General features: G+C 46.3%; 1 protein-coding gene across 1 annotated transcript in view; it reads left to right on the forward strand.

Annotated features, from left to right (window-relative positions):
- ccdc135 (coiled-coil domain containing 135) overlaps nucleotides 1-20675 on the forward strand; it is a 110693-nt gene that overhangs the window by 49279 nt on the left and 40739 nt on the right. Inside the window, exons 12-14 of the mRNA XM_041214146.1 lie at nucleotides 1777-1905; nucleotides 3435-3658; nucleotides 10014-10229. Of these exons, the coding sequence (XP_041070080.1) occupies nucleotides 1777-1905; nucleotides 3435-3658; nucleotides 10014-10229 (569 nt within the window). The remainder of the gene's footprint in view (nucleotides 1-1776; nucleotides 1906-3434; nucleotides 3659-10013; nucleotides 10230-20675) is intronic.

Here is a 20675-nt window from a genome sequence, read left to right on the forward strand (position 1 = left end):
CTGACCTGCATCTCTGTCCACCCACTGATTACACTTCCATGCAGCATCTTTACCCGTCCAACATGAAGCTCCGTTTGCTTTCAATTTCGACAATGATGGTCATAGTCATGTTTTTGATCTGTTCCCCCATCCTTTCCCCTCCCCAAGTCACCCATGTCCTTTTCCCCATCAATGTCGACCCCCTGGCATCACCTTGCACCTCCCCACTGTCACTTACCAACCTAATCCCTTGTCTTTCCAGGATGTCCAGGTGAATGTGCATGTTCCCTACCTTCCTGAGAATCCCAACCCCATCTACATTGACCTCCCCGACCACCTCCTTCTCACTCCCAGGGTTCATGTCCGCCTCCGCGTCCCCACCAACCACCCTCGCCATCCCTTCTACCGCTACTGATGCACCCTGACCCTCCTACCCTTCCGGCTCCCTCTACCCCCTCACACTCACCATCCCCTCCTACCACTCCCACAGTTTGCTCCCCAACAGGCAGTCATTAACTTCACAGACCCCTCTCTTGCACGTTCACCTGGACATCCCCCCTTACCCCCTCCTCTCCTCCAAACTCTTTCCTCCCCCCAGACGGTTTTGCCCCCCGAACTCCTTCTCCCCTCCAAAATCCTTCCCTTACACTTTCCTCGCCCCTCACGCCGACCTCCCTGCTTGCCACAATCTGCCTCATTACACTCTCCTCCTCCCCGTATTGTCTCCTCCCCCCTCCCAACCTCAATGCCTGATACATTTGTCCGTCCTCTCCCAACCTCACCCACCCTCAACAACTTCACTCCCCCATGCAATTTGATCCTCCCCCCCCACCAACCTCATCCACCCAGTATGCCTTCCTCACCCAGTCACACCTAGACCTTCCTGGCATGGGGGGATGATTCCAGTCAGGCCTTATTTTGCATCCCATTACCAGGATGCAAATTGGGTTCATGCTGGCCTTAAGCGGGATTTGCATTCCACCATGCACCATTGGATGATCTCACTGTACTTTCATGTCAGCATGAAACCAATTTTTTGTCTTCTCACCATACTGTCCCCTCCACCACCTGCCTCAAGGCCAATGGGGCTGGAAAACTCCAGCCTCAGTTTCTTCACTGCCCTATCATGAGTAATCCCACCATCTTGGTAGTAATTAAACAGTTCTTACATGTTACATTTGAGGAACAAGATAAGCAGGTCAAGTAAAATAAAGCAACCCTCTGTGGCTTGGATGGTTCAATGATCCCCTCTGTATTGAATAGCAGTTTCTGATATACAGCCCTGGCACCCTTACAGATGAAGCATCTTCTGGACCTATAATATCAGAGGAATCAGGCCTCCCTTGCTTGGTATATATTATTTCTTTTCTATGGGCATCACATACTGAACTGATTGAACTGTAGTTGTCTCCATAATATTGGCAACAAAATTTGACTTTACACATGACTCTAAGTTGGTTTGAGACATTTTGCTGTAAGAAGCTGACCAATCAAGAACTAACAAAATTTATCACTACAACAGTTTGATGAATTTCATAAGAATATTTCGGGTGAGGAAGGTCATTTGGCCCATCTTAGTTCCTCAACAGGATGCACATTTATAGTGAGTAAAAGAATGGTATTCTATGGAGAAAACAGATTTAAAAGCCGAGCTTGTTGATGAAGAATGCTTGATAGAAGTCAGGGCCCCACAGCTCTCGATATACAAATAACCACATGACTAAGAATGAATAGTAAGGAATTGAGCAGAAGGCGGAATAACAAGAGATTCAAAATCTTTTTTTAAATCATCCACAGGTACTTCTTTTGTGAAGGTGACAGAGTGGTACTCGAACAGAAAGGATATGTTGGAGAAAATTGAACGTAACATGAAAACTCGGACCATTACAGAGTACTTTAAAAACGGCCGATACATGGCTGTCAATAGTAAGGCCGACGAAACTTCAATAAGAGGATATGTGACTGACAGGAATGGTTTATAGAAAAATTAGTTTATGGTGAGGCCCACATGGCCCTTTTAGAGTCTCCTGGATTGTAGGAACAACTCGGATCTGCAAGCAGTGCATGGACTGTGTGATTAAGTACTTCCATGCTGCATGTGTTCTTTACAGGCTACTGTTGTGATCCCAAACTATTGTCCTAGGTTGGGCCTGTTTATTTATGCAAGGGTGGGCTCCCCCACCACCCAACCCAACTCCAGGATTCTCACCACTGAAAGGGAACCCATCACAACCAGGAGCAGAAGTTCTTCTAAGAGGATTCCAATAATTTATTTTTGGTCTAAAATACTTAATTGTTGTGGCTGAAGTGGAAGGAGGGAAGTGCTCAGTTAGACCCTCTCCCTCCATTTAAGCTGCAGGAAATTGAAGCACCCCATGGTTCTGTACCTCACTTGACTAGAGTACAGAGGGATTTACTCTGCATCTCATGTACAATAGCTGAGTTGAGGTGGCTTGATATCAACACTGGGTGCCTGAAATGGTAAAATATTCTATTTCCTAGCAATAATATCCCTTCTGAAAACACCTTGGAGGGAAAAAAGTCATTAGGAGAAATTGGCACTTAGTGCAAGCGTAGCAGTTATGGGTTAAATATTACCGAGAATGAATTTCCGGTGCTCCTCCTCTTCCTTCCTTTGCCCTCAGTTTGTGTAATCAAGACTCATGTCATTGTCTTCTGCTTTAACCTTACAGCAACCTTGTTTCCCTTCTCCCCTTAAATCATGAGCATTATTTTTGTACTGGTGTTGAAATAGTACTGAAAACCTAAGCTCTCAACTCCTTGCAGTACAGCCCAGTGAATGCAAATCACCCTTTGGTGACTCAAGTGGTCAGTATTCAATTGTGAAAATGGCAAGAAGCTATCCAACTTTGAGGGAGGGGAGGTGATGTAAACATAGGCATTATCCAGCACATTGTCAGGATAGAGGTCAAGGGTGCTGAGGTCTGGGGTAAGCACCCTTACTGTTGCCCTGCCTGAGTCCAGCTAACTCCACACACACCAGGGAGTTGAGCCACTTCCTCATTCACAATTATTAATCTTGCTTTATTGTATTGGGAATCAAGATGAGGGGCTGATGCCCACTATTTTATGGGAATCACTCCTGATCCCTATCCAGCAGCTACTGCTGGAATATATGGATAAGGGCTGAGGGCAGGGTTGAGCTTGGGCTGCAGTGTCTCCCATGATAGAATAGACTGTTATCACTCCCTACCTAAGCAGGCACATGAATTGTTGTTTGTGGGGAGATTGTGGAGGTGAGGGTTGTCAGTGGTTATGAAATCACACAAAAAAAAATTCTAGCTACCATGAGAGAAGGGAAGAAAATTGGCCATAAATAGACATTGGATAATAGAGTTGTGAAATGCTTTGGGTCACTTTGATCTTTAATTTGTGGACCAGTCCCATCAGTCTCGTTCACTACACTGCCTCTCCCTGGTGTTTGTATCTTGTAGAGCACGTGTTTCGATCATCTGAACCAGAGACTGACCGGACATTGAAATACAATAGCAAGCTGCGTGTGGATGGGCTAGTGAGCAGAATGGAAACCCCTACAGAGATGACAGAGAAATTCCAGGACAGGCCAGATTTCCTCATTTACAGACAAGTAACATTTATCAAACGAGCGAGGAAAGTGAAGATCTCAGGAACTTTTCAATTAAACTATCGCACCATTGTGGTTAGTAATCGGTTTCTTCCTCCTCTCCATCTTCCCATTTTCTCCTCATACTGCACCTCTTGTGAAACCTAGTACTTGGCACTTCGCCAAGTGACAATGGCCTCAAGAGCAAGCCTAAAAAGGTGAGTTGTTCAACCTTGGAAGGCATCATGGGATGATACTATTTGACATCTAGTAAAGGGTCACTGGACAGTGATTCAGGGGCAAGAAGTAGCCCAGGCACACTGAGACCAATCGTACTGCTCACATCATCATCCTCAAAGACCCAAAGATGATTTGTGGAATCCCCTGCCACCATTTCAGCTTTTAAGCACAAACCCAGGCTATGGATTTCCACCTGATTGACTGGTGGAAGATTGGCAGAAATCTCTTTTTTTACCCTGAGAGTCAGCCTAAGTTATAGTGGCTGTTGTCGGAAAACTCCCAAGGAAATTCTCAGCCTGAGAATCAAAGCTGCTACCTTCCTGGTCAATATGGCTCAGTGCCACTTCACACAATGTTACATAGGTAGAGGAGGGGATTGCCCTACAGGAACTATTGGTCTTTTCACTCCTTTATGATTATTCTAGTTATGTATATTTTCTTGTAATATGCAGCGAAACAGCAGCTGACATGACTGCAGCCTAGAACACTGTCCGGTTTCGCTCTAGACAAGAGGCAGCCCATGGCCCGTTCACAGGAGGCCTTTGTCTATGGTACCATCGCCTGAGAAGGTGTCTGTAGACACAGTAAAGGTGCTCCTGCATTGTACATTTGCAAACAGTTTCTTAAAGGTAATTTAGAATTTTGTTCTTGCCAAGGGGAGTTGATGTTAGTGCCAGGAGCTGGAACATTCAGGTACCTAGCATTGCCATCAAGCATGGGCCAGCTGGATACAAAGTGCTTCTTTTCCATGGCCTCAACAAAGTGCCCAGCCTCAACCCCTTACTACCATATACTGATATTTATTTTACAGTTGATCTCAAGGTTGACCTCTTAATCTAGTGTTGTATGTCTATAAGTAAATTTGTGGTGAAGTTGTAAGGTTCTCCCAATTGGTTGACAGAGCTTTGGTGGAGATCCATGGAAACTCTGGAGAAACTTTTCTCGGAATTGTCCGCTGACAATATCATTGAGAGAAAGTTGGATGATCAGTTCTATTCTTCCTAGGAACAGAGATGCAAAGCATTCCTTGCTTAACACACGCTGGCATAGGACAACATTGGCACACAACTTTAAGCCTGTTTACTTTGGAGGAATGTCAGAGCACACTCTAAGTTCTTCAAAAATTACCTCATCAAAGTAAAGACGAAATGACAGCCAGAAATAACGGCCAGGATTTTTCCAGGCTGACCGAGGTTGGGAACTCGCAGAGAACCCCCATCAGTTCCATTGGGGACACCCAAAGGATAAAATTGCCCTTCAGACATTTAATTGGCCATCGTCGGGCCTTCCCAATCATTGAGATCCCGGTGGTAGAAATCCCACCCAACGAGAACTGCCAGCCAATCACAGACCAGCAGCTTGTCATTGCCACCTGGGGGTAGGAATGGTGGCTGCCAGTGGCATTGAATCCACTGAATCAAAGCCGAGAGTCACAGAAGGACCCCAGTGATAGCAAGATGGGGCTTGCAGTATGGGAGTCATGGATGGAGTCATTGGAGGCAATTGCAGAGAGATGAGGGGGATGGCTTTCAGCAGCTACCCCTCTGTGTGATTCTGGGTCCCTTGATCGGGCAGAGATAGTGAGACTCCCTCCCCACCAATGGCCGCAGTCAAACCCGACAGATTTTGCTGGTCGGCCTTCCAAGGGCATGGAAGACCCATGAGGCTTCCATTTAATTCCTGATCCACCACTAAACTGTGGTAGACACAGGGATAATGGGTGTCAATTAGCTCATTAATGAGCCTAATTCACATCCCACCACCAGTGGTCAGTCCCACCTGTCCCCTGACTTATTGGGGGGAGGTTTTCCCACAACTCGGAGACTGATGCAGGGCCTCCCACATGATGGGCTGCATAAAAATCCAGTCCAACTGTTTAAGGAAGCTAATCAGCTCTAAGTGGGGAACTGACCTGAGACTGTAATGGGCAACTGCCCTGCCCTTGTGCTATTCAGCAGCTGAATGTACCTGCCCAACCTGGGGATGCTCTTCCCATGCCAGAGGTTGGAGCCCATTCTCAATGCAGCCTGCAAAGCTATTACTTGCTGCCTAAAACCTGTAGTGGATGACCTATGCCCCTGCTAATCAGAATTGTTCCACCCACCGTAAGGAGGCAAGTTACATCAAGAGTAGAACTGACAAAGCTGACCCTTGTCATCTTCTTTTCCAGAAAGAGCCAGCAACAAAGCAACTCACATCAAGGGGCAGCTCCCTACATTATGTCCAGACCCTAGACTGTAATCACCACAGGCTACAACCTTGTTGATTATTCAAGATGTCTACAGGTGCAGGCACGCAAATTGTCTGATGATTCAGAGGAACCCCTCCCATCTGGAACCTACAAAACATGGTCTACTTGACTGTGTCTCTGTCACCTCAGGACAGTTGTCAGCTGCTACAAGACCTTAATGCTGAAGTGGAGATACAGCCAAACAAATTCTGTCGACTGTGACTGTGAAGAGGCATCCCATACAATGAAATATCTCCTAGAGTGTCCTCTACTATCAGAGCCTTGTAGCCCTGAAGACCGGAAATGCTTCAAATCTCGAGCCAGCGCCTGCGTGGAACATTGGCAAGGGAAGGTGTAACGACATGACGAAAAGAAGTACAATTGGGAGAACAGCTGCGGAAATCAATCCCAGCCCTGTGTTGGAACAGAGTTGGGTCAAGCTATGATACCCCCGATTAGATGAGGCAACAAACAGCTGCTAATATCCAAAATGTTTTCTCAATGGCAGGGCAGAAAAGTTGTAAAACGTATTTTTTAAAGAATGTTGTGCGTGGGTTGTGGTAACTTTTTTTATTCATTCATGGATGTGGGCATCATTGGCTGGGCGAGCATTTATTGCCCATCGCTAATTGACCTTGAAAAGGTAGGTGTGAGCTGCCTTCACGAACCGCTACAGTCCATCTGCTGTAGATACAGGCACAGTGCTATTAGGGAGGGAGTTCCAGGATTTTGACCCAGCAACAATGAAGGAACAGCGATATATTTCCAGGTCAGAGTGGTGAGTGACTTGGAGAACTTCCAGGTAGTGGCGTTCCCGTGGATCTGCTACCCTTGTCCTTCTAGAAGCGATCGTGAGTTTGGATAGTGCTGTCTAAGAAGCCTTGATGAGTTCCTGCAGTGCACCTTTTAAATGGCACACAATGCTGCCACTGTGCATTGTTGGTGGAGGGAGTGAATGTTTGTGGATGGGGTGTCAACCAAGCAGGCTGCTTTGTCCTGGATGGTGTCAAACTTCTTCAGTGTTGTGGCTGCACTCACCTAGGCAAGGGAGAGTACTCTATCACACTCCTGACATATGCCTTGTAGATGGTGGGCAGGCTTTGGGAAGTCAGGAGGTGGATTATTTGCCACAGGATTCTTAGCCTCTGACCTGCTCTTGTAGCCACAGTATTTATATGGCTAGTCCAGTTCAGTTTCTGATCAATGGTAACCCCCCAGGATGTTGATAGTGAGGGATTCAGCGGTGGTAATGCTATTGAATGTCAAGGGGCAATTGTTAGATTCTCTCTTGTTGGAGATGGTCATTGCCTGGCACTTGTGTGGCGTGAATGTTACTTGCCACTTGTCAGCCCAAACCTGGATATTGTCCAGGTCTTGCTACACTTGGACGTGGACTGCTTCAATATCTGAGCAGCTGTGAATGGTGCTGAACATGGTGCAATCATCAGCAAACATCCCTACTTCTGAACTTATGATGGAAGGAAGGTCATTGATGAAGTAGCTGAAGATGTTTGGGTCAAGGACACTACCCTGAGTGTCCTGGAACTGAGATGATTGACATCCAACAACCTCAACCATCACACTTTGTGCTAGGTATGACACCAACCGAAAGTTTTTCCCCTGATTCCCACTGTTTCCAGTTTCCACACTCTGTCAAATGCTGCCTTAATGTCAAGGGCAGTCACTCTTGCTTCACTTCTGGAGTTCAGCTCTTTTGTCCGTGTTTGAGTCGACGCTGCAATGCGGTCAGGAGCTGAGTGGCCATGGCGGAACCCAAACTGAGCATCAGTGAGCAGGTTATTGCTAAGCAAGTACCACTTAATAGCACTATTGATGACCCCTTCCATCAATTTACTGATGATTGAGAGTCAACTGCTCGGGCTACTAATTGGCTGAGTTGGATTTGTCCTGCTTTTTGAGTACAGGACACACTTGGGCAATTTTCCACATTTCCGGGTAGCTGCCTGTGTTGTAGCTGTACTGGAACAGCTTGGCTAGTGGTGCGGCAAGTTCTGGAGCACAAATCTTGAGTACTATTGCCGAATATTGTCAGGGCCCATAGCCTTTGCAGTACCCAGTGATTTCAGCCACTTTTTGATGTTACATGGAGTGAATTGCATTAGCTGAAGACTGGCATCTGTGATGCTGGGGACCTCTGGAGGAGGCCAAGATGTATCATCCATTCAACATTTAAGGCTGAAGATTGTTGCAAATGCTTCAGCCTTATCTGTTGCACTGGTGTGCTGGCCTTCCCCATCCTTGAGGATGGGGATATTTGTGGAGCCTCCTCCTCCAGAGTGTTTAATTGTCCACCACCATTCAAGACTGGATGTGGCAGGACTGCAGAGCTTAGATCTGGTCCGTTGGTTGTGGGATCGCTTAGCTCTGTCTATCACATGCTGCTTATACTACTTGGCACGCAAGCAGTCCTGTGTTGTAGCTTCACCAGATTGAAACTTCATTTTTAAGAGTGCCTGGTGATGCTCCAGGCATGCTGTCCTGCACTCTTCATTGAACCAGGGTTGATCCCTGGCTTGTTGGGGGATATGTCCGATCATGAGGTTACAGATTGTAGTTGAGTACAATTCTGCTGCTGCTGATGGCCCATACTGCCACATGGATGCCCAATCTTGAGGTGCTAAATCTGTTCGAAATCTATCTCATTTAGCACAGCGGTAGTGCCACACAACACAATAGAGGGTATCCTCAAAATGAAGACGCATCTTCATCTCCACAAGGACTGTGAGGTGGTTACTCCTACTGATACTGTCATGGAGAGATGCACCTGCAGCAGGCAGATTGGTGAAGATGAGGTCAAGTATGTTTATGTATGTGATAATCAGCAGGAGGTTTTCTTGCCCATGTTTGACTGATGCCATGAGACTTCATGGGGTCTGGAGTTAACGTTGAGGACTCTCAGGGCAACTCCCTCCTGACTGTATACCGCTTGCTGCCACCTCTGCTGGGTCTGTCCTGCCCATGGGACAGGACATACCCAGGGATGGTGATGGTGGTGTCTGGGAGATTGTCTGTAAAGTATGATTCTGTGAGTATATGTCAGACTGTTGCTTGAAAATTCTGTGGGACAGCTCTCCCAATTTTGGCACAAGCTCCCAGATGTTAGTAAGGAGGACCTTGCAGGGATGACAAGGCTGAGTTTGTCATTGTCGTTTCTGGTGCCTAAGTTGATGCCAGGTGGTCCATCTGGTTTCATTCCTTATAGGCTTTCTAGCTATTTTGGTACAACTCTGTGGCTTGCTAGGCCATTTGAGAGGGCATTTAAGAGTCAACCACATTGCTGAGGATCTGGTGTCACATGTAGGCCAGAGCAGGTAAGAAGGACAGATTTCTTTTCCTAAAGGACATCAATGAACTAGATAGGTTTTTACAAAAATCAACAATTGTCATCATCAGACTTTTAATTCCAGATTTTTATTGTCCCCAGAGCATTACCCTGGGTCTCTTAGATTACTAGCCTAGTGACAATAACACTGTCTCCCTGTTTGCACTCTTGTTGCTAAGTTAGAAGGTGCTCTGTTCAAATCCCATTCCAGACGCTCCAGTGCAGTACTTTCAGATGAGAAGTTAAACAAAGGCTTTGTCTACCCTCTAAGGTGGACCTAAAGGACCCAATAGCACTATTTCAGAGAAGAGCAAAGAGTTATTCTAAGTGTCCTGGCCAATATTTACCTCTTAACCAACATCACTAAAACAGATTACCTGGTTATTTATTTCGTTGCTGTTTGTGGGATCTTGTTGTGCACATATTGGTTGCTGAATTTCCTACATTATAACAGTGACCATACTTCAAAAAGTATCCTATTGATTGTAAACCGCCTTGGGACACCCTGAGGCCCTGAGAGGCTATATAATCACATCTTTCTTTGCGATTCCATTGTTGTCTCAGTTCCTGTGAAACCATTGAAAATAACAAATAATGTATATGTAACAGAGTTGTTCATTTCTCACTTTGCCTTCCAGAAAATAACAGAACGTTTTGCCAGAAACAGAAAAATTCCAGCTCACCAAGATGTGGCAGAGCAAGTATTTCTGATCACTCAAGAGCACATCTATCTGACCTATCATCGAGAGGATGACAAGATCACAGCATTGAAGCGAGAGTTCATCCTCCCACCAAACTTGTTGCAAAAGGATGACCAAGAGGTTAACATGGAGCAGATTGTCGTCACCTTTGAGGTACAGCAACACAGTAACTGTACAGAAAAAAGCGCATTGTTTTTATCTTTATTCTCAGAATATGGGCATCACTGCCTAGGCCAGCATTTATTGCCTTCTTTTGAAGGTGATGGTGAGCCTTTTTCTTGAACTACTGCAGACTACGTGGTGTGGGTACACCCACAGTGCTGTTACGGAGGGAGTTCCAGGATTTTGACCCAGCAACAGTGAGGAATGGATTCATGTCCAAGTTGAGATGGTGTGTAACTTTGGATGGAACTTGCAGCAGATGGTGCTCCCAAGCAACCAACTGCCTACATCCTTCTAAAAGTCCCAGGTTTGAAAAGTGCTGCTGAAGAAACCAAGGAGAGCGGCTGCAGTGAATCTTGTAAATTGTACACACTGGGTACTGGAGAGAGCAGATGGAGAACTAATCAAGCAGATTGCTTTGTCCTAGATGGTATCAAATATTTTGAGTGTTATTAGAGCTACATCCATCCAAACATGTAGAGATTTTTCCATCACACTCCTGACCTGTACCCTGTAGGTGATGGAAAGTGGTGGAAGTAACATTTACATCACACAATTGCCAGGCAATGATTATCTTCAACAACAGAGAATCTAACCATCTCCCCTTGACATTCAACGGCATTACCATTACTAAGTCCATTGACCAAAAACTGAACTAGACCAACCATATAAATATTGTAGCTACATGAGCAGGTCAGACGCTGAGGATTCTGTGGCAAGTAACTCACCTTCTGACTCCCCAAAGCCTGTCTGCCATCTACAAGGCCCAAGTCAGGAATGTAATGGAATATTCTTCACTTGCCTGATGAGTGCAGCTCCAAAAACATTCAAGAAGTTTGGCAACACCCAGGACAAAGCAGCCAGCTTGATTGGCACTCCATCCACCACCTTAAACATTCACTCCCTGCAGCACTGATGAACAGCGGCAGCATTTTGTACCATCTACAAGATGCGCTGCAGCAGCTCACTAAGGCTCCTTTCAAAGCTGCGACCCTCCACCACCTAGAAGGGTAAGAGCAGCAGATGCATGGGAACACCACCACTTGCAAGCTCCCATCTAAGCTACACGCCATCTTGATTTGGAACTGTATTGCTGTTCCTTCATGGTCACTGGGTCAAAATTGTGGAACTTCCTCCCTTACAGCACTCTGAGTGTATTTGCACAAGATGGACTGCAGCAATTCAAGAAGGTGGATCACCACCACCTTCTCAAGTGCATTTACAGATGGGCAACAAATGCTGGCCTAGCCAGCGACACCAACATCCTGTGAAAGAATAAAAAAATTTTTTTGAGTGTCAGGAGGTGAGCCAACTGCCTCAGAATTCCTAACCTCTGACCTGCTGTACTAGCTACTGCATTTATGTGGCTGGTTAAATTTGTAGCCCCCGAGATGTTGATCATGGGGGTGATATGAATGTCAAGGTGAGGTGGTTATTCTCTCACTTGTTGGAGATAACCCTGTAGTGATATCCTGAGGCTGAGATGATTGGCAACAACCACAACCATGTGAACGAGAGAATTGTCTGAATAAAATAAAAGCAACTGATCAGCATTTAATGCCTGGGCCTGTATCCTGGTATCATTGGTTAAGCAAGGTCAGCTGAGGATCGGATTTTAAATCTCTTGGAAAATAGCACTTGTGATATGGTGCAGGCACTATTTTATACCAATTCATCATTATCTGCTACTCTCAGCAGAGCTGATGCTCCCACGGGGTGGAATCGTCTGCTCCCATTTGCAGCGGCCATCATGGCGAGCAGGAGCGGAAAATATCGGGAGATTGCAAAAATCGGTTCACGTCATCGTAAAATCAGTTTGCAATTTTGCTATTGTCCGCTCCACCCGTCAGTGGAGGGCTGCGTTTCCCCCGTCGCATGTTGAAAACCTAATTTCAATACTTCAGCATCAAGTTATAAGCCCTGCTTGTCGGAATCATCCCCTGACGCTGGATCATCCGGGCATGCTGGTGGGATTGCACACCGACGTGTTTCACAACTGTTCATAAGTGACGTGCACCTGGTGAGCTGTAGGAGTCTAAAGGCACTGTATCTGAATGCACGGAGCATTCGCAATAAGGTAGACGAACTAACAGCGCAAATAGATGTAAACAGATATGATATGATTGCGATTATGGAGACATGGCTGCAGGGTGAGCAAAGCTGGGAGCTGAAAATCCGAGGGTACTTGATATTTAGGACGTACAGGCAAAAAGACTGGGCAAACCAAATTAGCAATAATACTGTGGCAAATGAATTCCTGGAGTGTGTACGTGATGGTTTTTTTAGACCAACATGTCGAGGAACTAACTAGGGAACAGACTATCCTAGATTTGGTATGGTGCAATGAAAAGGAGTTAATTAATAATCTTGTTGTGGAGGGTTCTTTAGGGAACAGTGACCATAACATGATAGAACTCTTCATTGGGATGAAAAGTAAAGTAGTCTGATCTGAAACTTGGGTCCTTACCTTCGTAATTTCCTTTGTTAAGGTTATGAGGCATGAGTTGGCTAAGATAGATTGGGAACTTCATTAAAAGGCATGACGGTGGCTAGGCAATGGTTAATATTTAAGGAATGAGTGCAGGCATTGCAACAGTTATACATTCCTTTCTGGTGCAAAACACAACAGGAAATACAGCCCAACTATGGCTAACAAAGGAAATTAAGGATGGTATTAGATTCAAACAGGAGTCATATAAAGTTGCTAGCCTGAGGATTGGGAGCAGTTGAGAATTCAGCAAAGGAGGACTAAGAGATTGATTAAGAGGGGAAAATTAGAACATGAGAGTTAACTTGCAAGGAACATAAAAGTGGACTGTAAAAGCTTCTATAAGTATGTAAAAAGAAAAAGATTAGTGAAGACAAATGTAGATCCGTTACTTCCGAAACAGGGGAATTTAGGCTAGAGAACAAGGAAATGGCAGAGCAATTAAATAGCTACTTTTGTTCTGATTTCTTGGGGGAAGACACAAGTAACTTCCCAGAAATACTAGGGAACAAAGGGTGTAGTGAGAAGGAGGAATTGAAGTAAATTAGTATTAATAAAACAAAAGCACTGGAGAAATTAATGGGACTGAAAGCCCGATAAATCCCCAGTACCCGATAATCTATATCCCAGGGCACTAAAGGAGGTGGTCATGGAAATAGTGGGTGTATTGGTTGTCATCTTCCAAAATTCTGTAGATTCTGGAACAGTCCGGGCAGATTGGAGGCTGGCAAATGTAACCCCACTATTTAAAAAGGAGAGAGGGAGAAAACAGTGAATTACACACTGGTTATCCTAACATCAGTAGTTGGGAAAATGCTAGAGTCTATTATAAAGGATGTGATAATAGGACACTTAAAAAATATCAATGGGATTGGAAAAAGTCAATATGGATTTATGAAAGGGAAATCATGTTTGACAAACCTACTGGAGTTTTTGGAGGGTTTAATTAGCGGAAGAACCAGTGGATGTGGTGTATTTGGATTTTCAGAAAGCTTTTGATAAAGTATAACTTAAGAGGTTAGTATGTAAAATTAAAGCACATGGGGCTGGGGGTAATATATTGGCATGGGTTGAGAATTAGTTGTCAGACAGGAAACAGAGAGTAGGAATCAACTGGTCTTTTTTCGAGTGGCAGGCGGTGACTAGTGGGGTACCGTAGGGATCAGTGCTTGGGCCCAGCTATTCACAATATATGTCAATGATTTGGTTGAGGGAACCAAATGTAATATTTCCAAGTTTGCTGACGACTTGGTGGGAATGTGAGCAAGGAGGAGGGTTTTAAGAGTCTTCAAGGCGATTTAGATAGTTTGAATGAGTGGGCAAATATATGGCAGTTGTAGTATAATGTGGCTAAGTATAAAATTATCCACTTCAGTAGGAAACAGAATGGTAGATTTAAATGATGATAGATTGTGAAATGTTGATGTACACAGGAATCTGTGTGTCTTTGTCCACCAATCACTGAAAGCAAGCATGCAGGTGCAGCAAGCAGTTAAGAAGGCAGATGATATGTTGGCCTTCATTGCGAGAGGATTTGAGCACAGGAGCAAGGATATCTTACAGCATCTGTACAGGGCCTTGGTGAGACTACACCTGGAGTATTGTGCACAGTTTTGGTCTCCTTACCTAAAGATATACTTGCCATAGAGGGAGTGCAGCAAAGGTTCACCAGACTGATTCCTGGGATGGCAGGATTGTCGTATGAGGAGAGATTGGGCCAATTAGGCCTGTATTCACTGGAGTTTAGAAGAATGAGAGGGGAATCTCATTGAAACATTTAAAATTCTGACAGGGCTGGACAGACTGGATGCAGGGATGATATTTCCTCTGTCTGGGGGTCTAGAACAAGGGGTCACAGACTCAGGATAAGGGTAGACCATTTAGGACTGAGATGAGGAGAAACTGCTTCACTCAGAGGGTGGTGAATCTGTGGAATTCTCTACCACAGAAGGCTGTAGCTGCCAAGTCACTGAATATATTTAAGAAGGAAATAGATAGATTTCTGGACTCTAAAGGTGTCAAGGGGTTTGGGGAGAGCAAAGGAATACGGTGTTGAGATAGAGGATCAGCCATGATCATATTGAATGGTACAGCAGGCTTGAAGGGCCGAATGACCTACTCCTGCTCCTATTTTCTGTTTTTTTTAATTTCATGCCAATATGTTTCATAACTGTACATAATCAACGTGCAGCTGGCGTGCTGCACTTTGCTCACGACTTTGAGCTTTGTTTGCCTACCTTGCTTCGGGCAGCACTCACAGTCATCAGTGCCAGGCTTCACAGGCAGCATCACATCACTTTTAAGGGGGCTCATGGGCAGGTCTCTACCTACCAGACCGACCATAAGGCGCAGATGGTTTTTCAACTGCTACAAGGCTAGAGCTTGCTTATGGAAGGGGGAGAAGTGGCCTCAGGCAAAGGAAGAGATTGCAAGGCGAGGTCTGCACTGGGGAAGGAGGTATCCCAAGATGTGTGTGGGAGCACATATTGATCTGTGCAAGTGGCCTCAAGATGGTGAAGGCTGAGGAGGTAGTCTCCTCAGAGGAGGCCAGATGAAGGTGTGAGGACATGTGTGAGAGAGTGAGTGGTGATGTCACTTGAGCTGGCGGTAAGTAAGATACCAGTAAATGTTTGATGGGTTTGTGAGTGGGTGAGTTTAGAGTGATGAGATGGTTGCCTTACCCTGGTGGCATGGATGAGATCATTAATCCTCTTTCTGCACTGGATGGCCAACCTCTTCTGTATTAGCACTGACAACCACTACCACCGCCTCCCAAGCCAGAATGGTGAGATTGTAGGATTTCCTGCGGCCAGAGCAGGGGTGGATGACATCACAGTGGGCTCCAAAAGGCATTCCAGTGTTGGATCACTGAACTCTTCTTGGCTTTCAGGACCATGCCTTCACTGGAGCAGTCCTGGGCTGCAAGCATTGAGAACTGTGTGCGTGGCTGCAGTTTAGATATGGCATCTGGATTGAGGAAATGGTGAGGTAACAGCGTGGCAGACAATTCAGAGACTGGCCACCAGCAATGTGTGTGTTTCCTGTGGCTGCATAATTAATGAGGTGATAAGTGGACTACATGGCACGAAAACCCGCCATTGCAGCCAGCAGGCTAAACGCCGTTTTTCATGCCCATTACCACACTGTGCAATTCGGGAATGATTCTGCCCATAGTGCCTGAGCCTCCTTTCATGGCTTGCATGCCTGTGAGGTGGTAACAGCTGGAATTCAGTACTATTCCCTTACATTGCCTTCCAGTAGCAGTGGAAGCTGTATTCATGCAGCAGTGTCAAAGGGCTGTGTAAACACTTTCGGCCCTGTAAGCCTAGAATTTACTGTTTACAATTTTAATAAATGAAATTTTAATGCCCATGCAAAACATTCCTTTGTGTTACAAGCTCAAAGAGCACAGTTATTCGAGTATGATGTCTTTATTATAACTGGATATAACATAGCTGCTTCCAACCTGTCCCTTATGGCAGAGGTCACATGACTACAGAAAGCCAGGTAGGAACTTTAGTACATGATTACATTTAAATCCAAATCCCCTTTTCATAACAAAGAAAAAGACAAGTTTGCAAGCACTATCATGTATAATTGTGAGTTACCCAAGTTTCCCCTTATCCACCCTCAGTTCTCGTGCATTAACAAACTGTTCATTATTCTGATCAGTCTCTGCACATGTATTGCATACATTGTTGTTAAATTGTGCAAATCTCTTTATGGTACACATGCGCGTTGTCGTTGGTTGTTCGTGTGGGTGGTGTTCCCTCTCAGGGGAGTGTCACTCCTGTAGCACTTATTGTTGCCATGGTAACTGTTGTTGTTGTTCCATTTCTATTGTTGGGGAATGGTGGACCTCTGGGACTGATGATCATTCTGTACTCTGTGCAGCTGGTGAGACCCCATCTTCCTGATTGGCCGCCTGTAGTGAAGGAGCAGCTTCTCATGTTCGTCTTGTTCATAAATGGCTGCAGTTTCACTGGTATATTTGGTCGTTCATATCCACTACATACAATTGAAGTGACAACTGCTCTACATATGTCCCAAGTTGCTGTGTGGGCTGATGCCTGTTGAGAACATTGAAAGTTTGTCAAAATGAAATTTGGCTTTTTGCTTTTTTACCTTGATTTTTTCACTCACGTCTGTTCTTATTCCTGGCTCCAGTAGCTTTTTTGCTATTGGAAGGGTAGTTTGGGTGCGACATGACAATCGTTCTTGGACTGGACCACCTTCCATGCCTTCAGTTGATGTGATTCTCCACTTGAAGATTGCCTTGTATACATCTGTGGTAAATTTGTGTGATTTCTTGATGACCCCTTTGGCAATTTTCACAGCTGCCCCAGCCTTTCCATTCAGTGTGCCACGTATCACCTTTAATTTCAACAGGACCCAGGAGAGGAAAATTCACAGCCATTTTGTGACTCACCCAGTGATTCACCCAGCCTTTGTTTTTTTCTTTTTTCAGTGGTTTTCAATGGCATTTTTAGAAGCTCTGAATATTAGTGTTCCTCTTTTTGTAGCTGTGCTTCAATACAGCTGTTCAAAACTCAACCTCAGCTCCACTCCTTACATCATGGCCAGCATCTTCTGGTCAGCGAGCAGGGGTGGGGCCTGCTTGGCGACGCATAAAATGATGTTGATGTGGGGTGACATCACTGCTTGTCCCTACAACCACACCACCCCCCTCCACTTCTCTCACCCCACCTGACCCCCCCCCCCGCCAACCTTAAACCAGCCCCAACATCACCCTGCATCATTATTTAGATTGTCAGTTCAGCAGGCACGCATCCAAGTCAGATGCCTGCCAACCTGTCAACAGCCTATTAAGTCCATTAAAAAACAATTGAACTCATTAATGAACCTAAAAGTATATAAAAACAAAAAACTGTGGATGCTGGAAATCCAAAACAAAAACAGAATTACCTGGAAAAACTCAGCAGGTCCGGCAGCATTGGCGGAGAAGAAAAGAGTTGACGTTTCGAGTCCTCGTGACTCTTCAACAAAACTAGGTGAATCCAAGGAGAGGGGTGAAATATAAGCTGGTTTAAGGTTGGGGGGGGGGGGTGGGGGGGGGGGGGGGGGGGGTGCGCTGGGCGGGGGGGGGTGGTTGTTGGGTGGGGGGAGAGAAGTGGAGGGGGGTGGTGTGGTTGTAGGGACAAGCAAGCCGTGATAGGAGCAGATAATCAAAAGATGTCACAGACAAAAGAACAAAGGAACACAGAGGTGTTGAAGGTGGTGGTATTATCTAAACGAATGTGCTAATTAAGAATAGATGGCAGGGCACTCAAGGTACAGCTCTAGTGGGGGTGGGGTGGAAAGGCTAGCAGGGCATAAAAGATTTAAAAATAATGGAAATAGGTGGGAACAGAAAAATCTATATAAATTATTGGAAAAAACAAAAGGAAGGGGGAGGAAACGGAAAGGGGGTGGGGAGTTCAAGATCTAAAGTTGTTGAATTCAATATTCAGTCCAGAAGGCTGTAAAGTGCCTAGTCGGAAGATGAGGTGCTGTTCCTCCAGTTTGGGTTGGGCTTCACTGGAACAATGCAGCAAGCCAAGGACAGACATGTGGGCAAAAGAGCAGGGTAGAGTGTTAAAATGGCAAGCGACAGGGAGGTTTGGGTCATTCTTGCGGACAGACCGTAGGTGTTCTGCAAAGCGGTGGCCCAGTTTACATTTGGACTCTCCAATGTAGAGGAGACCGCATTGGGAGCAACGAATGCAGTAGACTAAGTTGGGGGAAATGCAAGTGAAATGCTGCTTCACTTGAAAGGAGTGTTTGGGCCCTTGGACGGTGAGGAGAGAGGAAGTGAAGGGGCAGTTGTTGCATCTTTTGCGTGGGCATGGGGAGGTGCCGTAGGTGGGGGTTGAGGAGTAGGGGGTGATGGAGGAGTGGACCAGGGTGTCCCGGAGGGAACGATCCCTACGGAATGCCGCCGGGGGGGTGAAGGGAAGATGTGTTTGGTGGTGGCATCATGCTGGAGTTGGCGGAAATGGCGGAGGATGATCCTTTGAATGCGGAGGCTGGTGGGGTGATAAGTGAGGACAAGGGGGACCCTATCATGTTTCTGGGAGGGAGGAGAAGGCGTGAGGGTGGACGTGCGGGAGTTGGGCCGGACACGGTTGAGGGTGGGTGGAAAACCTTGGTTAAGGAAGAAGGAGGACATGTCAGAGGAACTGTTTTTGAACGTAGCATCATCAGAACAGACGCGACGGAGGCGAAGGAACTGAGAGAATGGGATGGAATCCTTACAGGAAGCGGGGTGTGAGGAGCTGTAGTCGAGGTAGCTGCCCAAAGAAGTGAGCCTGGAGCCCGGGCATGAGTCCTCTCCCCGTTCAACGGATCCTTTTACCCACCTCCAATATTCTCCCTCCACCTGGACCCCTCCCTCTGGATTCTTACCTTCTCTTGATCTTTTCTTTGAGAACGGTCAGCGCGACATTAGTCGTCTCAATTTCTCTGCTCCTCTCACCCATTCTAATCTGTCTCTCTCTGAACTTAGTGCACTCTGTTCTCTCAGGTCCAACTCCAACATTGTCATCAAACCCGCTGACAAGGGTGGTGCTGTTGTTGTCTGGCGCACTGACCTTTACCTCGCGGAGGCTAAGCGTCAACTCGCAGACACTTCCTCCTACCTCTCCCTGGACCATGACCCCACCACTGAACATCAAGCCATTGTTTCCAGGACTGTCATGGACCTCATCTCCTCTGGAAATCTTCCCCCCACAGCTTCCAACCTGATAGTTGCCCAACCCCGGACGGCCCGGTTCTACCTCCTACCCAAAATCCACAAAAAGAACTGACCCGGTAGACCGATCGTGTCAGCTTGCTCCTGCCCCACGGAACTCATTTCTCATTATCTTGACTCCCTTCTCTCTCCCCTTGTCCAGTCCCTTCCCACCTACATCCGTGATTCCTCTGACACCTTACGTCACATCAACAATTACCAGTTCCCTGGCCCCAACCGCTTCCTCTTCACCATGGACGTCCAATCCCTCTACACCTCCATCCCCCACCAGGATGGTCTGAGGGCCCTTAGCTTCTTCCTCGAACAGAAGCCCGAACAATCCCCATCCACCACTACTCTCCTCCATGTGGCTGAACTTGTTCTCACACTGAACAATTTCTCCTTCAACTCCTCTCACTTCCTCTAAATAAAAGTTGTGGCTATGGGTACCCGCATGGGCCCCAGCTATGCCTGTCTCTTTATGGGGTATGTGGAACATTCCTTGTTCCAGTCCTACTCCGGCCCCCTTCCACAACTCTTTCTCCGGTACATCGATGATTACTTCGGTGCTGCTTCATGCTCTTATCGGGACTTGGAAAAATTTATTAATTTTGCTTCCAATCTCCACTCCTCCATCATTTTCACGTGGTCCATCTCTGACACTTCCCTTCCCTTCCTTAATCTCTCTGTCTTAATCTCTGGTGATAGACTGTCCACCAATATCCATTACAAGCCTACAGACTCCCACATCTACATCGACTACAGCTCCTCACATCCCGCTTCCTGTAAGGACTCCATCCCATTCTCTCAGTTCCTTCACCTCCGTCGCATCTGTTCTGATGATGCTACCCTCAAAAACAGTTCTTCTAACATGTCCTCCTTCTTCCTTAACCGAGGTTTTCCACCCACGGTCGTTGACAGGGCCCTCAACCGTGTCCGGCCCATCTCCCGTGCATCCGCCCTCACGCTTTCTCCTCCCTCCCAGAAACATGATAGGGTCCCCCTTGTCCTCACTTATCACCCCACCAGCCACCGCATTCAAAGGATCATCCTCCGTCATTTCCGCCAACTCCAGCATGATGCCACCACCAAACACATCTTCCCTTCACCCCCCCAGCGGCATTCCGTAGGGATGGTTCCCTCTGGGACACCCTGGTCCACTCCTCCATCACCCCCTACTCCTCAACCCCCACCTATGGCACCTCCCCATGCCCACGCA

Source organism: Carcharodon carcharias, chromosome 20, assembly GCF_017639515.1.
Source record: "Carcharodon carcharias isolate sCarCar2 chromosome 20, sCarCar2.pri, whole genome shotgun sequence".
Classification (NCBI taxonomy): Eukaryota; Metazoa; Chordata; class Chondrichthyes; order Lamniformes; family Lamnidae; genus Carcharodon; species Carcharodon carcharias.